The 21,792-nt window shown below is 43.7% G+C and overlaps 1 protein-coding gene across 3 annotated transcripts in view; it reads right to left on the bottom strand.

Annotated features, from left to right (window-relative positions):
- The window catches only part of SMC1B (structural maintenance of chromosomes 1B), a 2,760,606-nt gene that overhangs the window by 1,309,331 nt on the left and 1,429,483 nt on the right, over positions 1 to 21,792 (bottom strand). For all 3 annotated transcript variants that reach the window (XM_078673832.1, XM_078673834.1, XM_078673833.1), the window contains one exon: positions 10,832 to 11,011. In XM_078673832.1, coding sequence (XP_078529958.1) covers positions 10,832 to 11,011 — 180 coding nt within the window. The remainder of the gene's footprint in view (positions 1 to 10,831; positions 11,012 to 21,792) is intronic.

Here is a 21,792-nt window from a genome sequence, read left to right as displayed (position 1 = left end):
TCCTAAGGATCCCCATCATCAGTGTGGTCGGGTAATTCACCCTCTTCGACACCTTCCTCGTATGAGGATTAAGGATCGTGATGCCCCTGTGGTGTTGATCCAGAGGGTTGCCTTGGAGAACTAGGAACTTCCACCTGAAGTATTGGCACTGGTATTTCAGCAGGTGCGGGAGGCAAAACAGGAACAGCCGGTTCCGAAGGAAACCTCTGGCGGTAATCTGCCAACATGTCTTGTAGATCCTGTATTAAAGAAGGAGGAAGATGAATTGTCTCTCCTTGATGTGAAATCCTTCAGGGATGTTTTGATAAGGAGTAGAGAGGTTTTCCTGGTAAAAATGTTCTTGGAAATCTTCCTCGTCATCATCATCCTGGCATTTTATTTGAAGCTCTGAGGGGTGGCGAGCTATGCCGAACGGTCCCTCATCATACTCGTCATCAGAGTTATCATCATCCACATAAGTTTCCAGAATATGCGATGGACGTAGAGGAGAGATGGTGCTGTAATCTTGCCTGTGGTAGGTTTTTAACTGGAAATGAGTATAGGAGAGAGGCGTAGTCAGTGACACTGGAGGAATCGCCGTTGACAAACCCTCCGTCGAAGGGCTCTTCGCCTTCGACGGGGTAATCTTCGTCGACGAGCTCTTCGTCGACGGTGTCTTTGTCGTCGAGGGAACTGACGTCGACGAGCTCGACGTCGATGTTGTCGTCAACGGAGGTTTAGAAGAAATGTTTGAAGACACAATAGGCGAGGAAATGGCCATGGTAGAGATCGTAGTTGTAGAAAGAGGAGCAGCAGAAGTCACAGATACCGTATGAGAAGACACCAGAGTAAGGGTTTTGATCTGGGTTTTACTCACGGTTCTGGAGGTTGAAGGCCTTTTAGAAACCTCGGAGGACAGAGACAACGCTGACCCAGGGAGTAGAATGGGAGACCTCTAAGACTTGTCAGAAATTTCGTAAGAAGCCTTGTGGTGCTTTCTTCCCTCAGAAGAGGAGCTGTCATGTGATCTAGCCCTCTTGCTAGATATTGAGGCCTTGTCATCCTCCTCAGCCGATGAGGATTTCAACCATAAAGGCAGCCTTGCTTCCCTGTCTCTGATGGTTTTAGCAGGGAAGGTTCGGCATATTATACAATCCTTAACTATATGGTTAGGATGTAGGCAGTAGATGCAGTCCATGTGCTGATCATCTACATTGACCCTTTTCTTATCTCAGGTCCTGCAGGCTCTAAAAAGAGCTTTCTTGTCATACATCTTGAATCACAAAGGTTGAAGAAACTAAGTAGGCACTCAGGGAGACTCCCTTCCACACAACCTGTGGTGAAAATCTGAGGAGAACTGCCTCTGCTGAGAAGGTTCTAGAGGGTGCTGGTAGCTGATTGGCTGGAACTATTTTTTAGTTCTTTTCATATAATGAGGTAGATAGGCTACTACGTTTTGGGCCTTCTGGGCCTCTTTTCTTTTTAGCCTACTACGGTTCATACTAAGGCAGTGCTTTTGTATGTATTATTACCATGGGACTCCCGCCTCAAAGACGGGGAATGATTCAGGCATGTGAATCTATGAAAGATACCCCAATACTGGATAAGTAGGCTTTTTATGTGGTAGTGCCAATATAAGGGCATAACATGCAAAAAGTACTGACAAGCCTAATTAGTTTATATGACTTAAATTAATAATCCCAAGTGCTCTATTTGTGATTATATGGTCGACAAGCTTAGGTTTATCAGTGGGGAGCATTGAGCATTTGTTGTACACACGGAGTCAATAAATGAGACACACTCTCAAGAGGAAATTAAATTGGAGACCAATTAAAAAAAATATCACAGATTTTACATCATTTTAGAAACAAAGATCATCAGGATCAAGTAAGTACTTTAGGATTCAGGAATTTTTGTAGAAATATAAGATACAGTCAAATAACGTTTTTGAGGTATGATCCTCGTAAGCGGAAATCTTATCCTATGGGATAAACATTCACCGCATAGAAATGCTTGCAAACTTTTTCAGGGTTCTTTTCCTGGACTGAAGGGGCTTAGGGGTCTATGTCCAAGAAACCAACAGCGGTTCGGTTTTTTCTGCCCTGGTGTGTCCAAGTGCAGAGGTGCTGATTGCATTGGTAGCTTTGAGGGCTATGCAGTAAAGTCAGTGGAAAAGTACCTGCAAAAAGAAAGGTTGCATGTGTCAACTGTGGAACCAGTTTGGCAGAACCCAAAGGGGGGCTGTGCTTTTGAGGTTCTCTGGAGCACAAAAACACAGTTGGTTTACATGGACCCTGGTTGGGGATCTTAGTAGCAGAGGTGTATTTTCTGGTGAGTCGCTAGAGTTAGTGCCTCTCACATGGTTTTGGTGACCTGGAAAGGGATAGAAAACAAGACTGCAGGGCCACTCTCGGTGATCACCTTGGAGATCCTGATGTCATGCTTCAGCAGGTCAGTGCTAGCATCGGTAGTGTCTGGGCTAGACACACAACAAGCCTTGGTGCTGGCAAGGGCTCCTGTACCTCGGGTATTGGTGCAAGGAGGCTCGGAAAGGTTAATCTTCTCAAGACTTGGTGATGCAACAGGGATGACCTCCTTCTGGTCAGTGGCTCCCTCGGTGAACCCAATGGTCAGCAAAACAGTGAACTGGGAAGATGCAGTCGGTGCCTGCAGATGCAGGGAGATGGGTCCTCCACCTTAAGGGAGATTCTGCTTTGCTGGTGAAGTGCTAGCAGTCCTCCAAGGGTTTGGTGAGGCTGTTCGGTGGCAGGACGAGTTGTTTCTTACAACTTACAATTATCGGGAGAGTGGCAGCCAGGCAGGGTTTAGCACAACTTTCAGTGCTAGTCCACAGTTTTGGAGCTGTTGGCTTTTCTTTGTCCTTCTTCTGTTCCTAGGTAGATGAATCTGAGTTGCTGGTGTCAGGGGGCCACCTAAACACTGCCACGTAAATATTGAATTTAGAAGCATTAAGCGGAGTGTAAGCTGGCAGCAAATGGGCTACCTACCAAGTGGCGGCTGCTCGATATCCAACGCAGTGGGTGCGGCATGAGGGGGGAATAATAAAAAAAAAGCACACACAAAAATATGAAAGTTTACTTACTTGCCGCTGCGGACAATGCATTGCTGCTCTACTGATCCTGGTCCAGTTCCACGCTGGTCACACTGAGCAGGCTCCTAGATACCAATTCCTGACGCTGCTCTCATGTTGGGAAAATTAGTCCCAGCATGGGAGCAGCACTGGGATTGGTCTGAGCGGCCTGCTTTGTAGCTCAGACAGGGACTGGAAGCCTTTGGCTTTTCTCCACCCAGCTGTACAGCACAGCCGAGTGGAGAAATGCGAAGTGTGCATGACGGTTTGGCCAGCCTAAGACGGCCGGCCAAACAGTCATGCACACTTAGTAGTACTCATCACCCCTCCTCCCCACTGTTGCACAAGGAGTGCATGGCCACGTCCCACACTATGAAGCGGCTCGCCTGCAGGTAAGAAGAAAAATATAATGATAATAAAATTGATTTATCATCCATTTATTTTTCATATATTTAACCTTTGCTGCCACCTAGTGGGGCGAAGCTCCTCCACCATAAGGAGAAGCCACCCCTGTACCTATTCCCAGGGTGACTACACCCCCTATATAACCGCTTCCTGGGAAGCGTGGGCATAAACTTGACTCAGATGTCCTCGTTCCACCAAAAACAAGATGATGAAACCCTTCTTCGAGTGTCCACTTCATGTAGCCCACCTTAAGGGTGTGCCTAGCCTGATTGTGCGAAACCAGGCCACAGGCGGTTACCAGTAAACCCAGTTGAAGCCTGGATAATAAGTGTGCATAATAAATAACGTCTTAACAGGTAATACACAGCAGTTGCAAGAAGAAGGAGACAGGGAGGCATTAATGGTTGTTTAATATAAAAAACAAGGTGGTCCTCGATATTGATTCAAACAAAAATATATAAGTATAAATTATGTCTTATTTGTGCGATTAAATCCTAACACATTGATTCAAGCAAAGGGAGGGAGATATAGTAGCATTGATATTGTTTATAAACACATTGAATGCAATGAAAAACAGTACCCAAAAATAGCAATTTAAGCTAAACAGGAAAGATGGATTTTAGCCACACTCTGTATTCTTGTTATACCAAGATTTTGTATGTTTATTTACATCATCATAAAACAAATATATATACGGCGCACAGGACTGTCAGAGTACAGTCAGAAAAAGAACAAGCATTTACAATGCAATAGGTCTCGCATTTATGTGAGTTTGAGCTATTGGCATTGCAAATGACAATGCCTTTTATTTTTGCTTCCGTTTTTAAAACATAAATAAAATGCATTGTTATTTTTAAGGCCAATAGCTTAAACTTGCGTAAATGTGAGACCTATTGCATTGCAAATGTTTGTTTAATGTATATGTTTGGTGTGAGTTGTTTTATTTGTATGGATAAATGGTGGGGTGGTAATTAACTATAATTCTTTAGCAATACATTTTTATTATTAACATTTTAAGTAATATTTTATTATGTATCATGCAAATATTATCTTAAAAAACATTTTCAGATATGTGTTGTATACTGTACCGCGCGTAGTTGCTGTGACTTACACTCCCCAGTGTTTCCGTGCGGTAACTGGTCCCACTGGCGGTAACTGGTCTGTTGTTAATACCAGGTGCGGGCAGTTCACCCCGCTGTCCTATAGAGGGCGCTCCTGTTCAATTTACCGTGACTCCCACCGCCCGGTGTTTCCCAGGGTAACTGGTCCCACCGCTGCTGTTCTGGTGCTAACAAAGCCCCGGACAGCCAGGCCCTGCGGGAGGCAGAATGATGCGGTGCCAGCTGTGCAGGGCACTGCGCCACAGATTGCGTGTCACTGTTCTGAGTGGAGGGGGTGGTGGTGAGTGGGCTGTGTTGGGGGTGAAGGTTCACTCTCCCTGGTAGCAGTGAGGGTGCACTATGGCGCTGCTGTAGTTACGCCACACCCTGGGCAGTGGTGCCCTCTGCCGCATGCCCGGTTCGGAGGGCGGGGGTGCAATGTGGGGGGGCTGCATGCAGTGAGGGCTGCAGGGTCTGTAAGTGGCAGTGCCCTGCGTGTGTGTACTAACATAACACAAACATACCACGTCACATGTACTTGTAAAGAGCACGTTCACCCGGGGGCACTTTGGCACTGAATAGCAGGTGCTCATTGTTAAACAACTCATTGGTACTCGTTGTTCCGACCTTAGAAGGATGAAAGGCTGAGTAAGCCCACCGGGACTTGATCCTGTGACCATGAGGTCACACGCAGGCCCCATACTATGCCACTTTGCCACTGGTTGTGGTACACGAGGCAGTAGGGCAATTCTCATTGAAAGTAACCATCTTTGAATGTTCTACCTAACATGAGCAGCGACAATAGGAGCTGCAAGTAACTTTGAATGTAAAGTACTTATTTGACACCAAGACTTAGCTGATAATGAGTTTGTTAGATAGTAAGGGTGAACATTGCCATGGGTATCAGACTTGCTAAAACGTCATTTGTGTTCCCTTCGCACCAGTTCTTATCCACTGGGAAAATACAACAAAACAGAGAAAATGCAGGGCAGTGGTGAAAGCACTACTACAGGCCAGGCTTCAATTAACCATAATGCAAAGAAGGACTTAGTTTAAAATCAACGTCCTTTGGATTAACGCCCCAAAAAGCAAAGTCCATAGAAAAAATTTAGCATTACGCATTCAGCTGTCCTATACATTAGACCTAAAGGAGTTATACATGTCAAATGCAAACAAGCTTAGTATCCGGGCTGGGAGGAGTGGGAGGGCGGGGGCTGCCTGTGCATGCGCAACATTTGTAAGTTTCGTTTTGAGGTCGGAGCGCGAGCCTGGAGCGACAGTGAAGTGCCGTACCGTACCTGAAGTCCCGGGACCCGGGCGAAGACCAGCGGGGAGACTGCGGGACCCCCAAGCCTAAGGGGAGAGCCCCGCTTCTTGTTGGAATGACAAAGGAGCTTGAGTGCTCTGAGAGGCTCCCGAGAAGCCCGAAGCCCAGTTAGGTAGGAGGGGAGGGGGAGGGGGTTGCCTGTATGTGTGTGCCTGCGTCTGGGTGTCTGCGTGTGTGTGCATGTATGTGTGTGTGGTGGTGGGGGGGGGGGGTGTTGAACGGGCATCGAAGGACCTCGAGATATTTAACTGCATCTTATCCTGGTGGGAGGTTGAGTACCGCAGTTTCGTGGGGTGTTTAACCTGTGGACTAAATGCACAAAAAGTGTGTGTGTGTGGGGGGGGGGGGGTATGGGGGATGTTTGGACGGGCATCAAAGGTCCTCGAGAGATTTCACAGCATCTCATCTCCTGGTGGGAGCTTGAGTTGAGTACCGCAGTTTCCTTGGGTGTTTAACCTGCGGAATGTATGCAGGAAGTGTGTGTGTGCGGGAGGTGTTCGATCCAGACAACCTGCTGGACCACGGCCTAGATCATCTTGGAAGCCATACCAAGCCTATCAAAACACCCCCCCTTCCTCCCCCAAGTCCCACTGTTTTTGTCCTGAAGAAGACCCGCAGCCGAGGTCCCAAACACCCCTGGAGCACTAGGGTCGAAACGTCTACGGTTTACCATATTTGGCCTGCACCTCCCCCACCCTAATGTTATCCCCTTTTTTAATTGATGTGGACAGGCACATATTACAGCAGATAGCTTCCGCCCCTTTATGTGTAAATATTATTATTGTATATTATATTAATTATCTTTTTTTCCTTTCCATTTCTAAATCACGAGAGCACCCCTTTTTCTTTTTCTGACTGTACTCTGACAGTCCTGTGCGCCGTATATATATTTGTTTTATGATGATGTAAATAAACATACAAAATCTTGGTATAACAAGAATACAGAGTGTGGCTAAAATCCATCTTTCCTGTTTAGCTTAAATTGCTATTTTTGGGTACTGTTTTTCATTGCATTCAATGTGTTTATAAACAATATCAATGCTAATATATCTCCCTCCCTTTGCTTGAATCAATGTGTTTGGATTTAATCGCACAAATAAGACATAATTTATACTTATATATTTTTGTTTGAATCAATATCGAGGACCACCTTGTTTTTTATATTACCTATACCCAGGTCCTTTGATTCTGTGGGTGACACCCCATTGATTTAATGGGATTAATGGTTGTTGCAACAAATGCGAGCAGCTGTCTGTATTTAAACAAAGTACAAACTTGTGCACGTGTGCTCATGGAAAAGATGAACGGCGCAAAGTGACAAGTGAAACAGCGAAAAACAGTGCAAAGGAAACAGTAATGTCAATATATACAGTAAAACATGTTTTAGTGGTTCAGATTTATTAACAAGGATTCAAAGGAGGTAGATAATTTGATGAACCACTGAGGTTGCGCCAAAACATTGCGCTGGGTGGTGGACAGCGTTTCAAATTCAGGACAAATTCAGTTCAGGTCATCTTCAGGACCAGGTTACAGATTTGTAAGTGCTGCGTAATTGTTGGAGGACAATTCCAATGGGGGCATTGAGAATAGCACCCTGGTAGTGGTCTGCTGGAGGAGAAGGCAAACAAAATGCATGCGAAGGTTCCCATGAGGGAACCAGTCGGGTTCAGTCAAGCAGTTTCATGCAAGCCAATTAGCTCAGAAGAAAGCTTGTACCTGCTACCTCAGCACAAGCCAGTGTGGTGCTCCTTAGATTTTCTGTTGTACTGATTGGAGTAGTGCCCATGGAGCTTAGTTGAATTATAATACACTTTGATTGGCTAGCCAGCAGCCTGTTGGGTGTAATCTGGGTGCCTGTTTCTGCTGCCTCTGCACTGAATGATGGTTTACTCCCAGAGTTCTCTGCTACCCTGTGTGCAGTGCAGCCTATAGTTTCTTGTAGGGTAGTGCTCATTATATATTTAGCATAAGCACTGCTCTCAGGTGTAAAAGTCAGAGGGCAGATGGTGGACTTCGCTGACATTACCTGAGTACTCTGGGTGCACTGGTTGTTCTTTAGATCGGTGACTAGTAATGAGAGTACCTCAGGTAGTGAGCTACGTTTGTCCACAATTTGTGCGCACTGGCATGCCATGCCTTTGGCATCTAGCCCAGCCTCTAGCTTGCTTATGTTTGCTGCCATCTCGGCTATTGCTGAAGCAACGGGCTGCATGGTATCCATCTGTAGTTCCAGTTTATGGGATTGCCATGTAAGAGCATTTATTGTGGCTGCCAGGGTTGAGGTGATAGATGCCAAGGGAGCATCTTGTTGTCGGCAGCTGGTTTGTTCTTGGGATTTTTTTTTAACTGCGTGATTCACCTATAATGCTATCATTGCTCTAGCACGATTTTTTTTGGGGGAAGCTATAGCACAATTCATCTGGGTTGGGAATGTGGAGCTCGGACTGAGTTGATCTGGGAAATAGGGCCTTTGTATATGGGGCTCCCCACCCGGCCCTACTGGGAGAGGAAGTCTGTTCCGAGGGGAACGTACAGGGCGATAATCCACCTTCTGCATCATCACTAGGTGACAATTTTGCAGTGTTGCTATGGAATCCCTTTAATTTAGGTGGAACTCAAGAATGAGTTGTCCAAGTTGTCTTGGTAGGGAGGGTGTGTCTTGTCAGTGTTTTGCGAGCTGCATTGGCAGTAAACTTCTGCAGGGTGCGCCATGTCGCTATAAGCTCATATGAGAGTCTAAGTGGAGGAAAGCGCAAATAGCTCTCTCACTGGAGCCAGCTCACTTGTGGTGATCGAAGTTGAGGCTGTGTTGCGCCTCTGCTGAGCTGGTGCAGAGGCCTCGCATTCTGCTATTACTTCCTGTGTGGATGCTTCTCCTGACATCACCTTTTTAAAGTTTTCAGTTGTTGTTAAGTATGTGCTTATACAAACCGGCCTTAAGGTAGATGCAGAACTGGGACGTACTTCCTTTAAGGCAGGGTCATTCTTCTCAGGCATACCTGTTGCACATCTCATGACAGGGATCCTCAAGCCCCTGGCCCTCCTTTTGCTCATTACAAATGTTCGTGTCTGGTTGAACACTGTGCAATAATTTCTAACTATCCTGGACGGTTTATTTGTTCCTGGGAGTAGCCCAGACCTCTTCTGGTCCTCGGTCCCCACTCCCACCACCGCTGCGCCAGTACACAAGATCTGCTCTCGACCCGCCAGCTGAGAAGCAGAGGTTCAAGCCCCGGTCCCGTTGAGTCTCCTGTCTACATTGCTTCCTCCATTAACGTTTCCTCTTGCTCTGATGTTTTTTCTCTCTCTTCTGTCCCCTATGTTTGCTCATTTTCTTCTCTCTCTCTCTCAACTCACATTGTCATCTTCTCACCTTTCTCTTAGGGTCCTCTTCTTTTCTACTTCAACTGCTCTTTCTGCGTTTAGTTTTCTTTTCCCTTGGTTCCCTTACCCGTTTTTCCCTGGTTCCTTGGGCCCTTGCTGGGCTTGCACTTGTGTCTCATTTGCGCCGCAGACAGGCCCTTCTGCCTCCCGGACTGCCCCTCCTTCTCACCTGAGCCACTTAATGGAGGCTTCAGTGCGGCCATACCAGCAGAGCGCCAAAGGCACTTCAAAGGCAAGCCCATCTGTACCTGCCTGGACCGCACCCAGAGCCAAAAACCCTGGTTCCACCACCTGCCACCGCTACACTGCAGATGAGCTCCGAGCCCTCAACCCCAGGAACCTGGACGCCAACTGCTGCACCACTTCCCCTTGCTCCACCGAAGGACCTTTCGCCCGCCACCACTGCCGCTTTACCTGCAACCTGAGGACACCTACCCAGCCAACACTTGACCAGAGATCGCAACTCCACTGCCCACTGCTCAACTCGCGCTCCCTCTGCAAGCACGCCATGGAAATCTGGGACATCTTAACCACCCTCACCCCCAAAGTAATGTTCATCACAGAAACCTGGCTTACCCCCACATCGCCACTCGACATCCCCACCGAGACTCCACCTCCCCGGATACAAAAGGATCAAGCACACCGGCAGACATGACGGAGGCATCGCCATCATCCACGAGAACAAGGATAAAAAAAATATATAAAAATTGTTTGTGCTATGCCTGATTACATTATATATGAGTAAAATTGACCCACATATCGGAAATGTGAATGGTTATATTTGTTTTTAACAGCTACCCATTTGAGCAGATGAGGAAGTAATTGAAAAATAGCGAATGGAAGACTCAAACTTCTCAGCAAGCTCATTATGAAAGAATATTTTGATGTAACGTTATCTGAGTTCTGGGAAACGTAGATGCAAGTTTGGTTTGCTTTTAATGTTGCTATTCAATGGCTAAAAAAATCAAATTTCTTGTCACTAACAGAAGAAAGGACACATAATTTGAACTCGAAAACATTTCTTCTTCTTCAATTACCAATGCTAGTGATAAAATCGAGGTTCTGAAACTCTGACTCAGTATACCCGCAATATGTTTACCATGAAGCACCGTTCCAAAGTGTTTTGTTGAGCATTGACTCAGTTGCGATTTGACCATTGCACTGAGAAAATTGATCACACCTTATGCGCTTCATTACACATAACTTACTATAAAGTGGAAACTATCCAACTTTAAAATCCAGTACTGCGCATTGCTTTATAGCTTTCATATTTATGAGCAATAACCAGTTTTACCTATAAATACAACATTTGAAAAAGGCAGGGTACATACAAGGGCAACTTTGATCCGTGCACAGGCGTATAACTATCTGTGAGATAAGGAGATGGGCCAGGGGTCCCTCGGCATACTTTTCAGGGGCCCCAACATTTTGCTTTTCAGTGCTGGGTATATAAACAGAAGAATACTGGTTTCCAAACTGTGAAAGTACACACCAGATCACATCGGCTCACAATGTACCATAACAAAAAAAAATTACAAATCCTACTTTTAATCTCTCTGGGCCATCAAACGCAATTTGTTTGGCTTCTTTAATTGTCTCACAAACAAGGGCATTGGTGCAGACAAACTGAATGACTTTCTTCAACTGAGGAATCGCAGTCTGTACAACATCAATCATCATTTTGGCTCCCTTTATCTCTCGTAATTTTTCGTTGATTGGCTTGATCTGAAAACCAAAGAAAATCTTAAAATTAGTGCAAATAAACATAATATGCAATAAAGGGCCACAGAAGAACAATGCATTACCATGGTGTGACCATGCTTTGACCAGTTCTCAATCGCTATGCTACTGTATAACTACTGAGTTTCACAGTTCCAACTACTAAGTATTCATTTTTACCTGCTTTAATTGGGTACTTACCTGGACCTACTTGCAATTTTATGTTTGTTTTTATTCTAGTTACAATAATCAACCCCTGAAGAAGGGAGTGGATCCCGAAATGCATTGGGCAATTCAATTTCGTAATGATTGTAATTACAACAATATATTATGTATTGTATGGAGTAATATGCCAGATCTAGTAATCAGATGTTATCAGACGTAAAGCTGTAGACTAAAGGAGTGGTTTTTGTATTAGAGCAGAAAATAACACTCGTCTCATTGTTGAGAAATGTTGTCAAAATTTAAAAAGGACAAACTTGATTTATGTTTTATGATTATCATTTGTGAGATATTCCTTCGCAGTAATCGTGAGGTCCAAAGAATCATCATTTTTGGTAGTATTGATAGAAGATAAACCACTTGCCAGACCTAAAACATCCTTTTTTAACATACATCACCCATAAGGTAGGACCTGTCGGCCACAGGACAGGATGCAACGTATTCAAATGGCAGGATATGTACTTTTAACCCTCTCCATATGTCAGACAGCAGGGAGCTGACTGACGTACCGGTGGGCTTGTGCATCGGACAGCTTCCAGCCGTCCTAGCACCCACCCACGGGGGAAGCGCTGGCGCTCCCCGTAGGTTGCCCTTCATGCTGCACCCACCGGTGAGGGGAGAGGAGGCCATTCCACTGACCCACTCTACCACCACCTCCACATCATCTAATGACGTCAGGGCGCCTCGTGCACCGGCGTCATTGCATGAAACCTGACGCGCTAGAATCCATTTGCTTCCAGCGCATCCAGCAGAGAGAAAGTGAGTTTCTCCTCGGGTAGGGGAGGGGATTTAAACAAAACAGGCATTAAAGTTTTCCTTTCCTCCGTTGCCTCTTTTGAGCATTCCTGCTGAAAGATCGCACATGGGGCGCACTCGTGCAGCATGAATTCCCACAAGACAGCACAGATTTTTTTTTTTTATGTATTTTTCTGTTTGCAGAGAGCAGCCTCTTGCGCAATATTTTTTTTTGTCTGTTTCTGCTCACCTGGGGGCCGGGGGTAACCGGGTCATTTATTAGAAAAAAATTGGGCCCACTAGTCCACCAGGGATATATTTCGGCGAGCAGCCCCTTGGCATTATTTTGGCTGTCTCTGCCCCCGGATGAAAGTCGGCTGATTTATTTGTAGTTTTGTATGCAGCACTGGGCCACCAGGAATTTTTTTTGTTTTTTGTTGGGGAGCGGCCACTTTTGGTTGAATATTTTGGCTGTTTCTGGCCCCCTTGGGGGCAGATCGGCCTTATGATTTTAGCCCCATCTGCCCTCAAGGGGGGGGGGGGGCAGAAGCCATTAGACACCAGGGATTGTTTTTGTGTTCTTGGGAAGCAGCACCTTGGGTAAGAATCGCTCCCTTTTATGGGGTGATTATTGTGGCCATCTCTACCTCCTTTGAGGGCAGATCGGCCATATATGTTTTCAGGCCCATCTCTCCCCAAGAGGGGCAGAAGCCACTAGACACCAGGGTTTTTTTAAATGTTGGTGTTGCGGAGTGGCCCGTTGGGCAAGGGTCGCTCCCCTTTTACAGGGGTGAATATTTTGGCTGTTTCTGCCCCCCCCCTTGGGGGCAGATCAGCCTTACACGTTTAGGCCCACCTACCCCCCAGCTTGGCTGGTGGATTGTGTGTAGACTGGTGCATTATTTGCATATGTGATTGTAATGTTTTATTTCTCCTTTTTATTCTAGTGCAAAGCTTTTGATTCTTGTTTGCGGTTTTGGCTGTGGTTGATCTGCAGTTATGCATAGTTGCATTTTTTTGGTAAGAAAAACATTTTTCTTCTGTTTACTCCAAATGAGTATTATTGTCATGCACAAATGCATTGTTTGTAAATGATGTCATAATAGCACCAAAGTACCTATCAAAGTTACACGAACCCTCGGCAGCATTTTACCATTTGACTCTCCCTCCCTCGCCGTGATGTTGTGAGGCCTTCATGGGCCACTTTGGTTCTCCATTTTTGTTTTTCATTTTACACGTTTTAGCAGACATCGTTTTAGCTATATTATTTTTACATGTTTTGCTTGATTTCTGTTATTCTTGTATAATCTTATTATGAGAAGGCGCTGTACTTTCTGCTGTTTTTAGAAAGCCTTTCTCGCTACATAATCTGTATACTTCGTTCAAGGATAGAAAAACAGAACAAGATATCCTAGTGATTGCATTGCCCGTTTGGAGACCATTTCTAACATGTAGACATGTCATTGCATCAGAGCTGTACCTCTAACAGACTGTGGTTTTTGTTATATTAACGGTGCACCGTCCTTGTATGTGAAGCACTCCAGTCACGAATGCCCTGGAATGAATCCTGCATTTGACCTGCAGCTCTACTGACGCTGACCTTTCTTCCTGCAGAGATGAAACAATCAATCCGCATTTGTAGAGCGCGGAACTGTCACCCCTGCGGTATCTGAGCGCAGGGGTGAAAGGTCTCCATTGTGCCAGCTCCTCCTGCCACAGGTCTTGAGGAAAAAGCGTGAAGTGGGAAGAAATGAGCATTAAAAGGCCAAACACGGGGAGCCTCAAAAGTAAGCGAACACAAAAAAACAAAAGAGGGCAGAAGAACTAGCGAAAATGGAGAAAGAGGGCAGAAAAATGTGCATCAAAGGCAAAACAGAGCAGAAGAGGGCAAAACAGATGACAGAAAAGGCCAAACTGAGGGCAGCAAATCAAGCAAAAAAGGCATAACAGAAGAAAAAACAGAGAGCAGAAACATGAGCAGTAAAGGCAAAACAGAGCAGAAAACAAGCAGGAAAAGGCAAAACAGCCGGCAAAAAAAAAACTAGCAGAAAAAAGGCAAAACAGAGCAGAAGAGGGCAACATAGAGGGCAGAAAAACGAGCCGTAAGAAAGGCAAAACGGAAGGCAAAAAATCGCCCTCAGCAGGCATTTGACTCTCTCCCCCTTTTCGTAATGCTGTGAGGCCTACATGGGGCCACTTTGGTTCTCGATTTTAGTTTTACATGTTTTAGCAGGCATCTTTTTAGCTATATTATTTTTAAATGTTTCGCTTTCACAATATTATTCTAAGAAGATGCTATACATGCTGCTTGTTTTTAGAAAGCCTTTCTCGCTACATAATCCGTATATTTAATTCAAGGCTAGGAAAACAGAACAAGATATTCTACTGCTTGTTTTGCCCATTCTGAGACAGTTTCTAACATCTAGACTTATCATTGCATTAGAGCTGAATCTCTAACAGAATGTGGTTTTTGTTATGTAAATAGGGCAAAGACCGTGTACAGGTCAGAGGAGAATTCCAGTGACAAATGTCCTTGAATGAATCGTATGTTTGACATGCAGCTCTGCAGACTATTATCTTCCACCCTGCAGAGATGACTCAATCAATCAGCATTTGTAGAGCGTAGCACTATCACCCCTGGGAGTAACTGGGCGCTGGGATGCAAGGCCTTATTTGTGCCAGCTCTCCCTGCGACAAGTCTTGAGGAAACAGCGAAAAGAGGGAAGAAACATGCCGAAAAAGTCAAAACAGAGGGCAGAAAAATTAGCGAGCAGAAAAGGCAAAACACAGGGCACAAAAATGGGCAATAAAGTCAAGACACAGGGCAGAAAAATAAGCAGAAAGGCAAAACAAAGCAGATGAGAGCCAGACAGAGGGCAGACAAAGCAAAACAGAAGGCAAAACAGAAAATCAAGCAGAAATAGAGGGCAGGAAAATAAGCAGGAAAAGGAAAAACAGAGGACAGAAAATCGAGCAAAAAAGGCAAAACAGAGCAGAAAACGGAGCAGAAAAGGCAGAAAAATGGGGCAAAGCACCAGGGAGAAAAAATAGCAGACAAAGGCAAAACAGAGGGCAGAAGAACAAGCAGAAAAAGCAGAAAAAGCAAAACAAAGCAAGAAATGAAGAGACAGCGGCACAAACAGAGGGCAGCCAGTAGACGGGCAGCACAGGGTAGCAGACTGTGGGCAACCTGGACAGGAGAACTGTCACAGCAGGAACTGGCATGAGGACCTGCTCAATGGGGGTCACACTACTGCCTCTATTAATTATGTCCTGGGGGGAGGGCGAGGTGCTGGGTGTCAGGAGGAGAGAAACGCAAGGAGGAGGGAAACAGCAGGAAGATGGAATAAACTAGCAAAAAAAGGCAATACAGAGGGCAGAAAATAGAACCGAAAAGGCAAAACAGAGGGCAGAAAAAGCAAATCAGAGGGCAGAAAAATAAGGTAAAACGGCAAAAAAGAACAAGAAACAAGCAAAAGAGGCAAAAATCGAACCGAAAAGGCAAAACAGAGGGCAGAAAAAGCAAATCAGAGGGCAGAAAAATAAGGTAAAACGGCAAAAAAGAACAAGAAACAAGCAAAAGAGGCAAAAACAGAGGGGAAAAAAACAAGCACAAAAGGCAAAACAGAGGGCAGAAAAACAAGCAGAAAAGGCAAAACAGAGGGCAGAAGAACAAACACAAAGGGCAAAACGGAGAACAAAAAAGGCAAAACAGAGCGAGAAACGAGCAGAGGAGGCAAAAACAGAGGGCAGTAAGTAGACAGGTAGCAGAGGATAGTAGACTGCGGGCAAGCTAGAAAGGAGAACATTCAGAGAGGGAGCTGGCACAACGACCTCGAGAGAAGAATTGCCAATCCTACTTCAGGCCAACTCCCTGGCCAAGTCATCCAGGTATGGGAGCTCAGGCTAACCTAAGAGATCGGGCAGAGGGTACACACAAAATGCTATCAGAATAGGGGTAGTGATAGGTAGGAATATATAGAAATGAGACTGCCATGGCTGGACTGTTTATTCTTTTCCCTATGTTCATAATGCTGGTTACATTGCTTTGTTTTAACTGTCTAACAATCGCAGCTCGTTCTTTCTATGCAAGATTACGATGGTTTCAATAAATGCATTGAAAACTTTATTGAAATCTTTCTTGTGTTTACCATGGGCATGCATAAGTAAACAATGAAAGGGGCAAGATCTGTTTCCACGATTCCCTTGGGGATCAGAGTGTCATGTTTGAGGTGGCCAAAATCACCTGCCACCCAGGAAGTTTAGGGGTTTGGGTGAGGCACTGTGAGCTAGTCAGGAACTTGGCCGACAGGCTCTGATGGTGTGGAGGGCCTCAGTCCTTACATTCTGAAGTTTTATCATCCTAATATGCAGTCCAACATTTTTTTTGTGGAAACCATATAACAGTGAGGAGATGCGCTGGCAATGATTACTCCAGCACTAAGGTAATGTTCACTGGGAAGCCACCACCCAGAATAGGTGTAGGCATGGTGGCTCTGATGTCACATCTCTGGACGGTCACAACTCCACTTCGGGTGTTCAGGTGAATGTAGTGGAAAGCCGTGAAGAAACTGAAATCTTCATTCTCAGGGGTACTTGATAATAAAGAACTTGGCACAGAAGCTGAAATATGAAAAGACATCTTTATTAAACTTAATTAAGTGAGGCTACGTCACACAGAAGCCGTAGCAACTGAATGAGGCAGTCTAAAGAGTACAGAACACAGAGGCCTTTTATATGCTTAGGGTTACAAACTCAGCGTAAAAGAAAGGGGCAGTCCTAGCTTTTGCAAGCATGCAAAATACCTAATATGGTCATACAAGATCTGCCAAATATTAGCGAATAGGCAAACGTTAAAAACAAGGCATCATGTAACCAGAACATCCCCCTTGAGTCGTGCTCTTGCCCAACCCGATAAGTCAATCTATGACAGCACCTATAGGTCAATCAGTAATGGCAGAACATGTTTGCGTGCTTCAAAGGAAAAGGTTGTGGAATAGGAAAACACAGGGAGAGAATAGCGAAGGCCAAAAGATAAGATACAGCACGAGAAGAATGCTAAAGGCTAACAGATAGTTGATACAGGGATTAGGTGGTCCAGACAAGAATTAGTTAGGCCAGCTGGTGTCTGAGATGAGTTTCAAAACAAGGACAGAGGGAGTTTTCAACACGTTACAGTCCAAAGGGCAAAAATACTTTGTGAATCATGCAGCCTGTGTAAAGGCAACATAAAATAATGACAAATGTAAAATGGAGTCAAAATTAAGGAACCTCAGACCCTTCTTTTGCCATTACACAGGCAAATCCTAATTCATTGCTAGGTGAACATTTTACTCATTTCATAGAGGCAGATACATGTAAGCTATCAGCAGGAATACAAAGAGAACAAAGCATTCAACATTCAAATAGCAGAAGAAAGTAAAGACCACCATTACAAACAGGATAAGCATTCATTTCTTTACAACCCTAGGCAAAAGAAAATCCCAAAATTATTTAGCAAACACTTTTAGGGCTCATATGTATTTCAGAAACGTATTATATACTCAGGTGAAACAGTGGCGATCCTTATCAATGCTCTCAGATGAAAAGGAATACTCTTCCACAGGAAATGGACTTTATTCTGCTTTTACTAAACAGAATACTACTTTAAAACAATGCCAGCAAAACAACAAAAATCTGTCTCCTAACACCCATTTTATGCAATCGCACGGAAACCACTTGTGCAACCAACTATGCCCAGAGTCCGTTCAAAGCCTCTCTGGCAGGCTTCAATCGTCCATCAAATCTGCTCCCAAATCTGCATGGGCGTCTTGATTCAGGCCTCCCATGAAAAATAGTTTTTCTCAGTATCCGTTGGAGTGCCCTCCTGGCAAACACTCATAGCTCATTCGACAGTCTCAATGTCTCAATGCAGTGCACCAATATTTCCTGTGCTGCAGGCACTACAGATATTGTGGTCTTCGTTAGTCATGGGTACAGATCATCTCATGCAGACCCAAGTACTATTATTCAGGAAAGAGCAACAGACTTTCACATTCAGCAACACTTTCAGGCTCCAACACTTGCATTTCAGTGTCAGAGGATGCTCGGGCTGCTCTTCCATTTAATCATAGGTACCACAAAGTAGTGCCTTTTGCCGATCTTGGATCCTCCGGGGCACTGCCTTTCCGTTGGAGCAAAGAAAAGGGGGGGTGTGGCCAAAACTCAGGCCAAGGGGCTCAATGGACTGCATACTGTCAGAGGTTAACAGCACATGACAGGTGAAAAACTGAAGCCTCGAAGTAACAGGGATCCGTCTCTTTTGCTCTTTTGCACTGGAACTGGCTCTGTGATGTCCAATGTCGTCTGATGGAGCAAGTTCGATTCTTTAGAGATTCCATTGATGGCGCGCTGGCGATCGCTATCCAGACTTTCTTCTTTTCTGGGTGCTGGGACTGTCACTAATGGGAATTAGTTTTTCATCAAAGGTCCGCAGGTTATTATGACTTAATCCCGCAGAACCTAGTGACGTAGGAAATGGGACACAGTTGTTAGTTTCCTTCAATTTATTACAAAAACAGTTTGTTTTTAACAAGAGTATTGCACGCAGGTGGCCTGCAATCTGCGAGGGAGTGGCCATACGCCATGAGACAATTCTGGTATAGAACACACTGTCATTCTAAAAAGCAATACAAAAACAAAGGCGGTAGGCAAAACAGCCTCTTCAATTGGTTTTCCATGTGAGAGCATATCCTCTACCATCTAAGGGTAGATAGCGACATAGGGATTCTATCTGAATGGATGTCCTCACGCATGGTGACATCGTCCAATGGGGTAAACATATTTTTCTCTCAATGATTAAGTCTAGGTGTTCCTAAATTCCTTATCTAGAACATCTCAAAAGAGAAATCGCATGATACAGATTATCAGGGACATGTAGATACCTCCCTTTTAATAACTGTGCATCAGGTGCACTGTGCAATACACAGGCTAATTATCAAAATGTGGAAACTTGTCTTAAATAGCATTGACTCAGTTAACCAGTCCATCACTACCATGACGGTCAGACTGGAAAACATCGAGGTAGACCTAAAGAAAATTCTTAAAAACCAGTCTGGTTATACAAAAGGGAATTATACATAATATGGGGGTCTCTGGTACATTACTGCAATCTGGAAGTGTGAACCTAATACAATAATAATAATAAAAGAAGGCTAACTGGTGAAAGGAATATGGAAAAGGGAAAATGGGACTAGGACACAGCTAAAATCCCCAATTACTAGGCACGATGTGACATCAATCAGGGGAGAAGTGACGAAAGAAAAATCTATAGGAAGAACAAGAAATTACTTGGGTGATAGACAGGCATGTGACACAACACCAAGAGTGGGGGTGATACATACAAATCAAAATAGTTCACGAACGTTAGCTCTACCTCTGGCCTCTACACCATATACGGTAATCTCAGCTAATGTTCCAGTTCCTTTTTCAGGAAAAAAAAAATTAAACCTTGTTTCCTTTATGGTGCAAAGCCATACACTATTTAGGAAGCAGAACAAAACTGACTAATGTAATATAAAAATTAGGTCACCATGCTCAAAGGTCACAGATCTATAATTTATCCTTACGTCCAATCAGGATACATAAATTTAGGGCTGCCTGTTCCTTAAAGGAAAGGGGGCAGTAACGTGACTAACTGTAGGTGAAACCTTGTTTCCTGTATATCTCTTTTATTTTACTTCAATACTATATAGCCAAAATAGACATGCACTGGTGAAGTGTTGTCTGTCTTGCTCACAGGATGAAAAAATATATCTGTGAAATTTAGCGCAAATTCACCCAACTGTTGAGCAGCGATATACATCGTCATGTAGAACCCTTCACAACACAGGTGAACTTGTAATAGTATCTAAAGCAACAACATAAAACAAAAACATGCATAAAAATAAAAACGCACAAAACGGACATGTCAAGCCATCAGATATACTTGCTGTATATCAAGCACAAAAAACATAGACAAAACAATAGCATATGTGAATGAGCGGTGACGCACAAACAATAGCATATCTGAATGAGCGGTGACGCACACACTTCAAGTTATGTACTTTATGCACTGTGAACGTGCAGCCCAATACCTATTATTCAGGCCTGCTTACTTTCCTTACCCTCCTTTTGACAGCTGATCACTAGTCAATCTTGATCAGCTGGCAATACAATCTACTGTGTCACTTCTGACATACAGGACCATCAAGAACAATTAATGATTGGACCAAATACATAAACATGAAAACCACCTGAACATTCCTTTCCAAAGGAGTTACGCAAAAACACATCTCTTTTCAACCAACCAAACTCACGTGTCTTGTCAGCCTTAAAATCACTCAGAACAATCCATGAATGATCTGCGGGCAGAAGCTAAAAGAAAATACAAAACACACAAAAGAGAGACATTTCTCATAACAAACAAATATCCTCTATAACTTGTAATCAGAAGACAAAGCATGATACACATTAACAGACAAAAAAATAAATTTCCATTACTTAACTGTTACCATCTTGTCAGTCAGCTTGCAACATGAAGCCATTTTAACTTTTCTAGAAGTAACATTTTTTCACTGACACTCCATGTTAACCTTTGGCAACAATTTCCACTGTAAAAAATAATTCTTTATTGGCAAATCGTTCTCACTTAGGCATGTAGCCTTCAAAATTTGAATAAATAGCTTCCTCTTATTTTCTGTGTAAAACTTAATGCAATACCTCATTTTCTGTCAAATAAAACCAACTGTTCTTATGGAGAAACCAGAAACCCCCCTTTTAGAGGCCCGTTTAGCAAAGTCATTCTGCACTTCACAGAGACAAGGCCCTGATTTACGAGGTCACAGATGTCGACATGACTGCCTGCTTCCATTGTTTACAGGGAAACTAAAGATAACACCTCAGCGCGACTCGAGCCAGCCTCTGCAGCAGTCCTAGCCCCCAACTTCTGCTCACTAAGAAGTTTGTCAAAGACAAAAGGCCTTCCTAATTCCTCCTAACCTGCAATAATTCACTCTATTTAAAAACACGTTATATATATTATTCCTGGTAGGGGCTATAATTTATTTCCATACTTATATTATTAAAACATTTACTCTGAATAATTCGCAGAACATAATAACATAACATACCAGCTTTAGAACAAATGTGTGCTACTACCCTATGCAATGTTACTCAGCTCATCAACCTTAAATAGATGAACGTTTCAGTAAGTTCAGCTTAGAGTTAAAACCTTCAACCCTGATATTAAACTCAAACCTCTGCACCAGGCACATTGGCTCACTGAGCCATTAAAAAGCAACCCCAAATGGGAACAACCTGCAAATTTGTGTTATACCTAAATGTATGCATTTACTGAAGCCTAAGGCACTTTAAAGCTATTTTAAATGGCAAGAATACCCAAATTCGACTTTGATATTTGGGGCACTTAAAAATAAATATCTTACAATTATGTTACATACTAATCATCCTCAGAATGTTCTTTACACATTACAGAGATTAGACATTAGACATATCCCATGTAAATCCTTAGAAAAATTAGTTTTTGTTTTTTTATGCCTGCGCTAAGTGAAATTTCATATGCTAATGTCCTCATTATGCAGCACAACACAACTTAAATTAAATTATAATGCTAGGAGGTCACAGTATGAGCATTCATCTTTATGAATAATAAAACGAATTTTGTAGCACTTATTTTTAATAATTATTTTTCATAATTAATAATTATTTTTAATAACCCAATCATTTTTGATAATTTCACATATAGAAGCAAGCTGCATCCCTTGCCTATCATTGTAGACGCATTCATTTAT

The sequence above is a fragment of the Lissotriton helveticus genome, chromosome 1_1 (genome assembly GCF_964261635.1).
Source record: "Lissotriton helveticus chromosome 1_1, aLisHel1.1, whole genome shotgun sequence".
NCBI classification, from domain to species: domain Eukaryota; kingdom Metazoa; phylum Chordata; class Amphibia; order Caudata; family Salamandridae; genus Lissotriton; species Lissotriton helveticus.
Note: the sequence above shows the minus strand (reverse complement) of the source record. Positions and strands in the feature narration are given on the sequence as shown.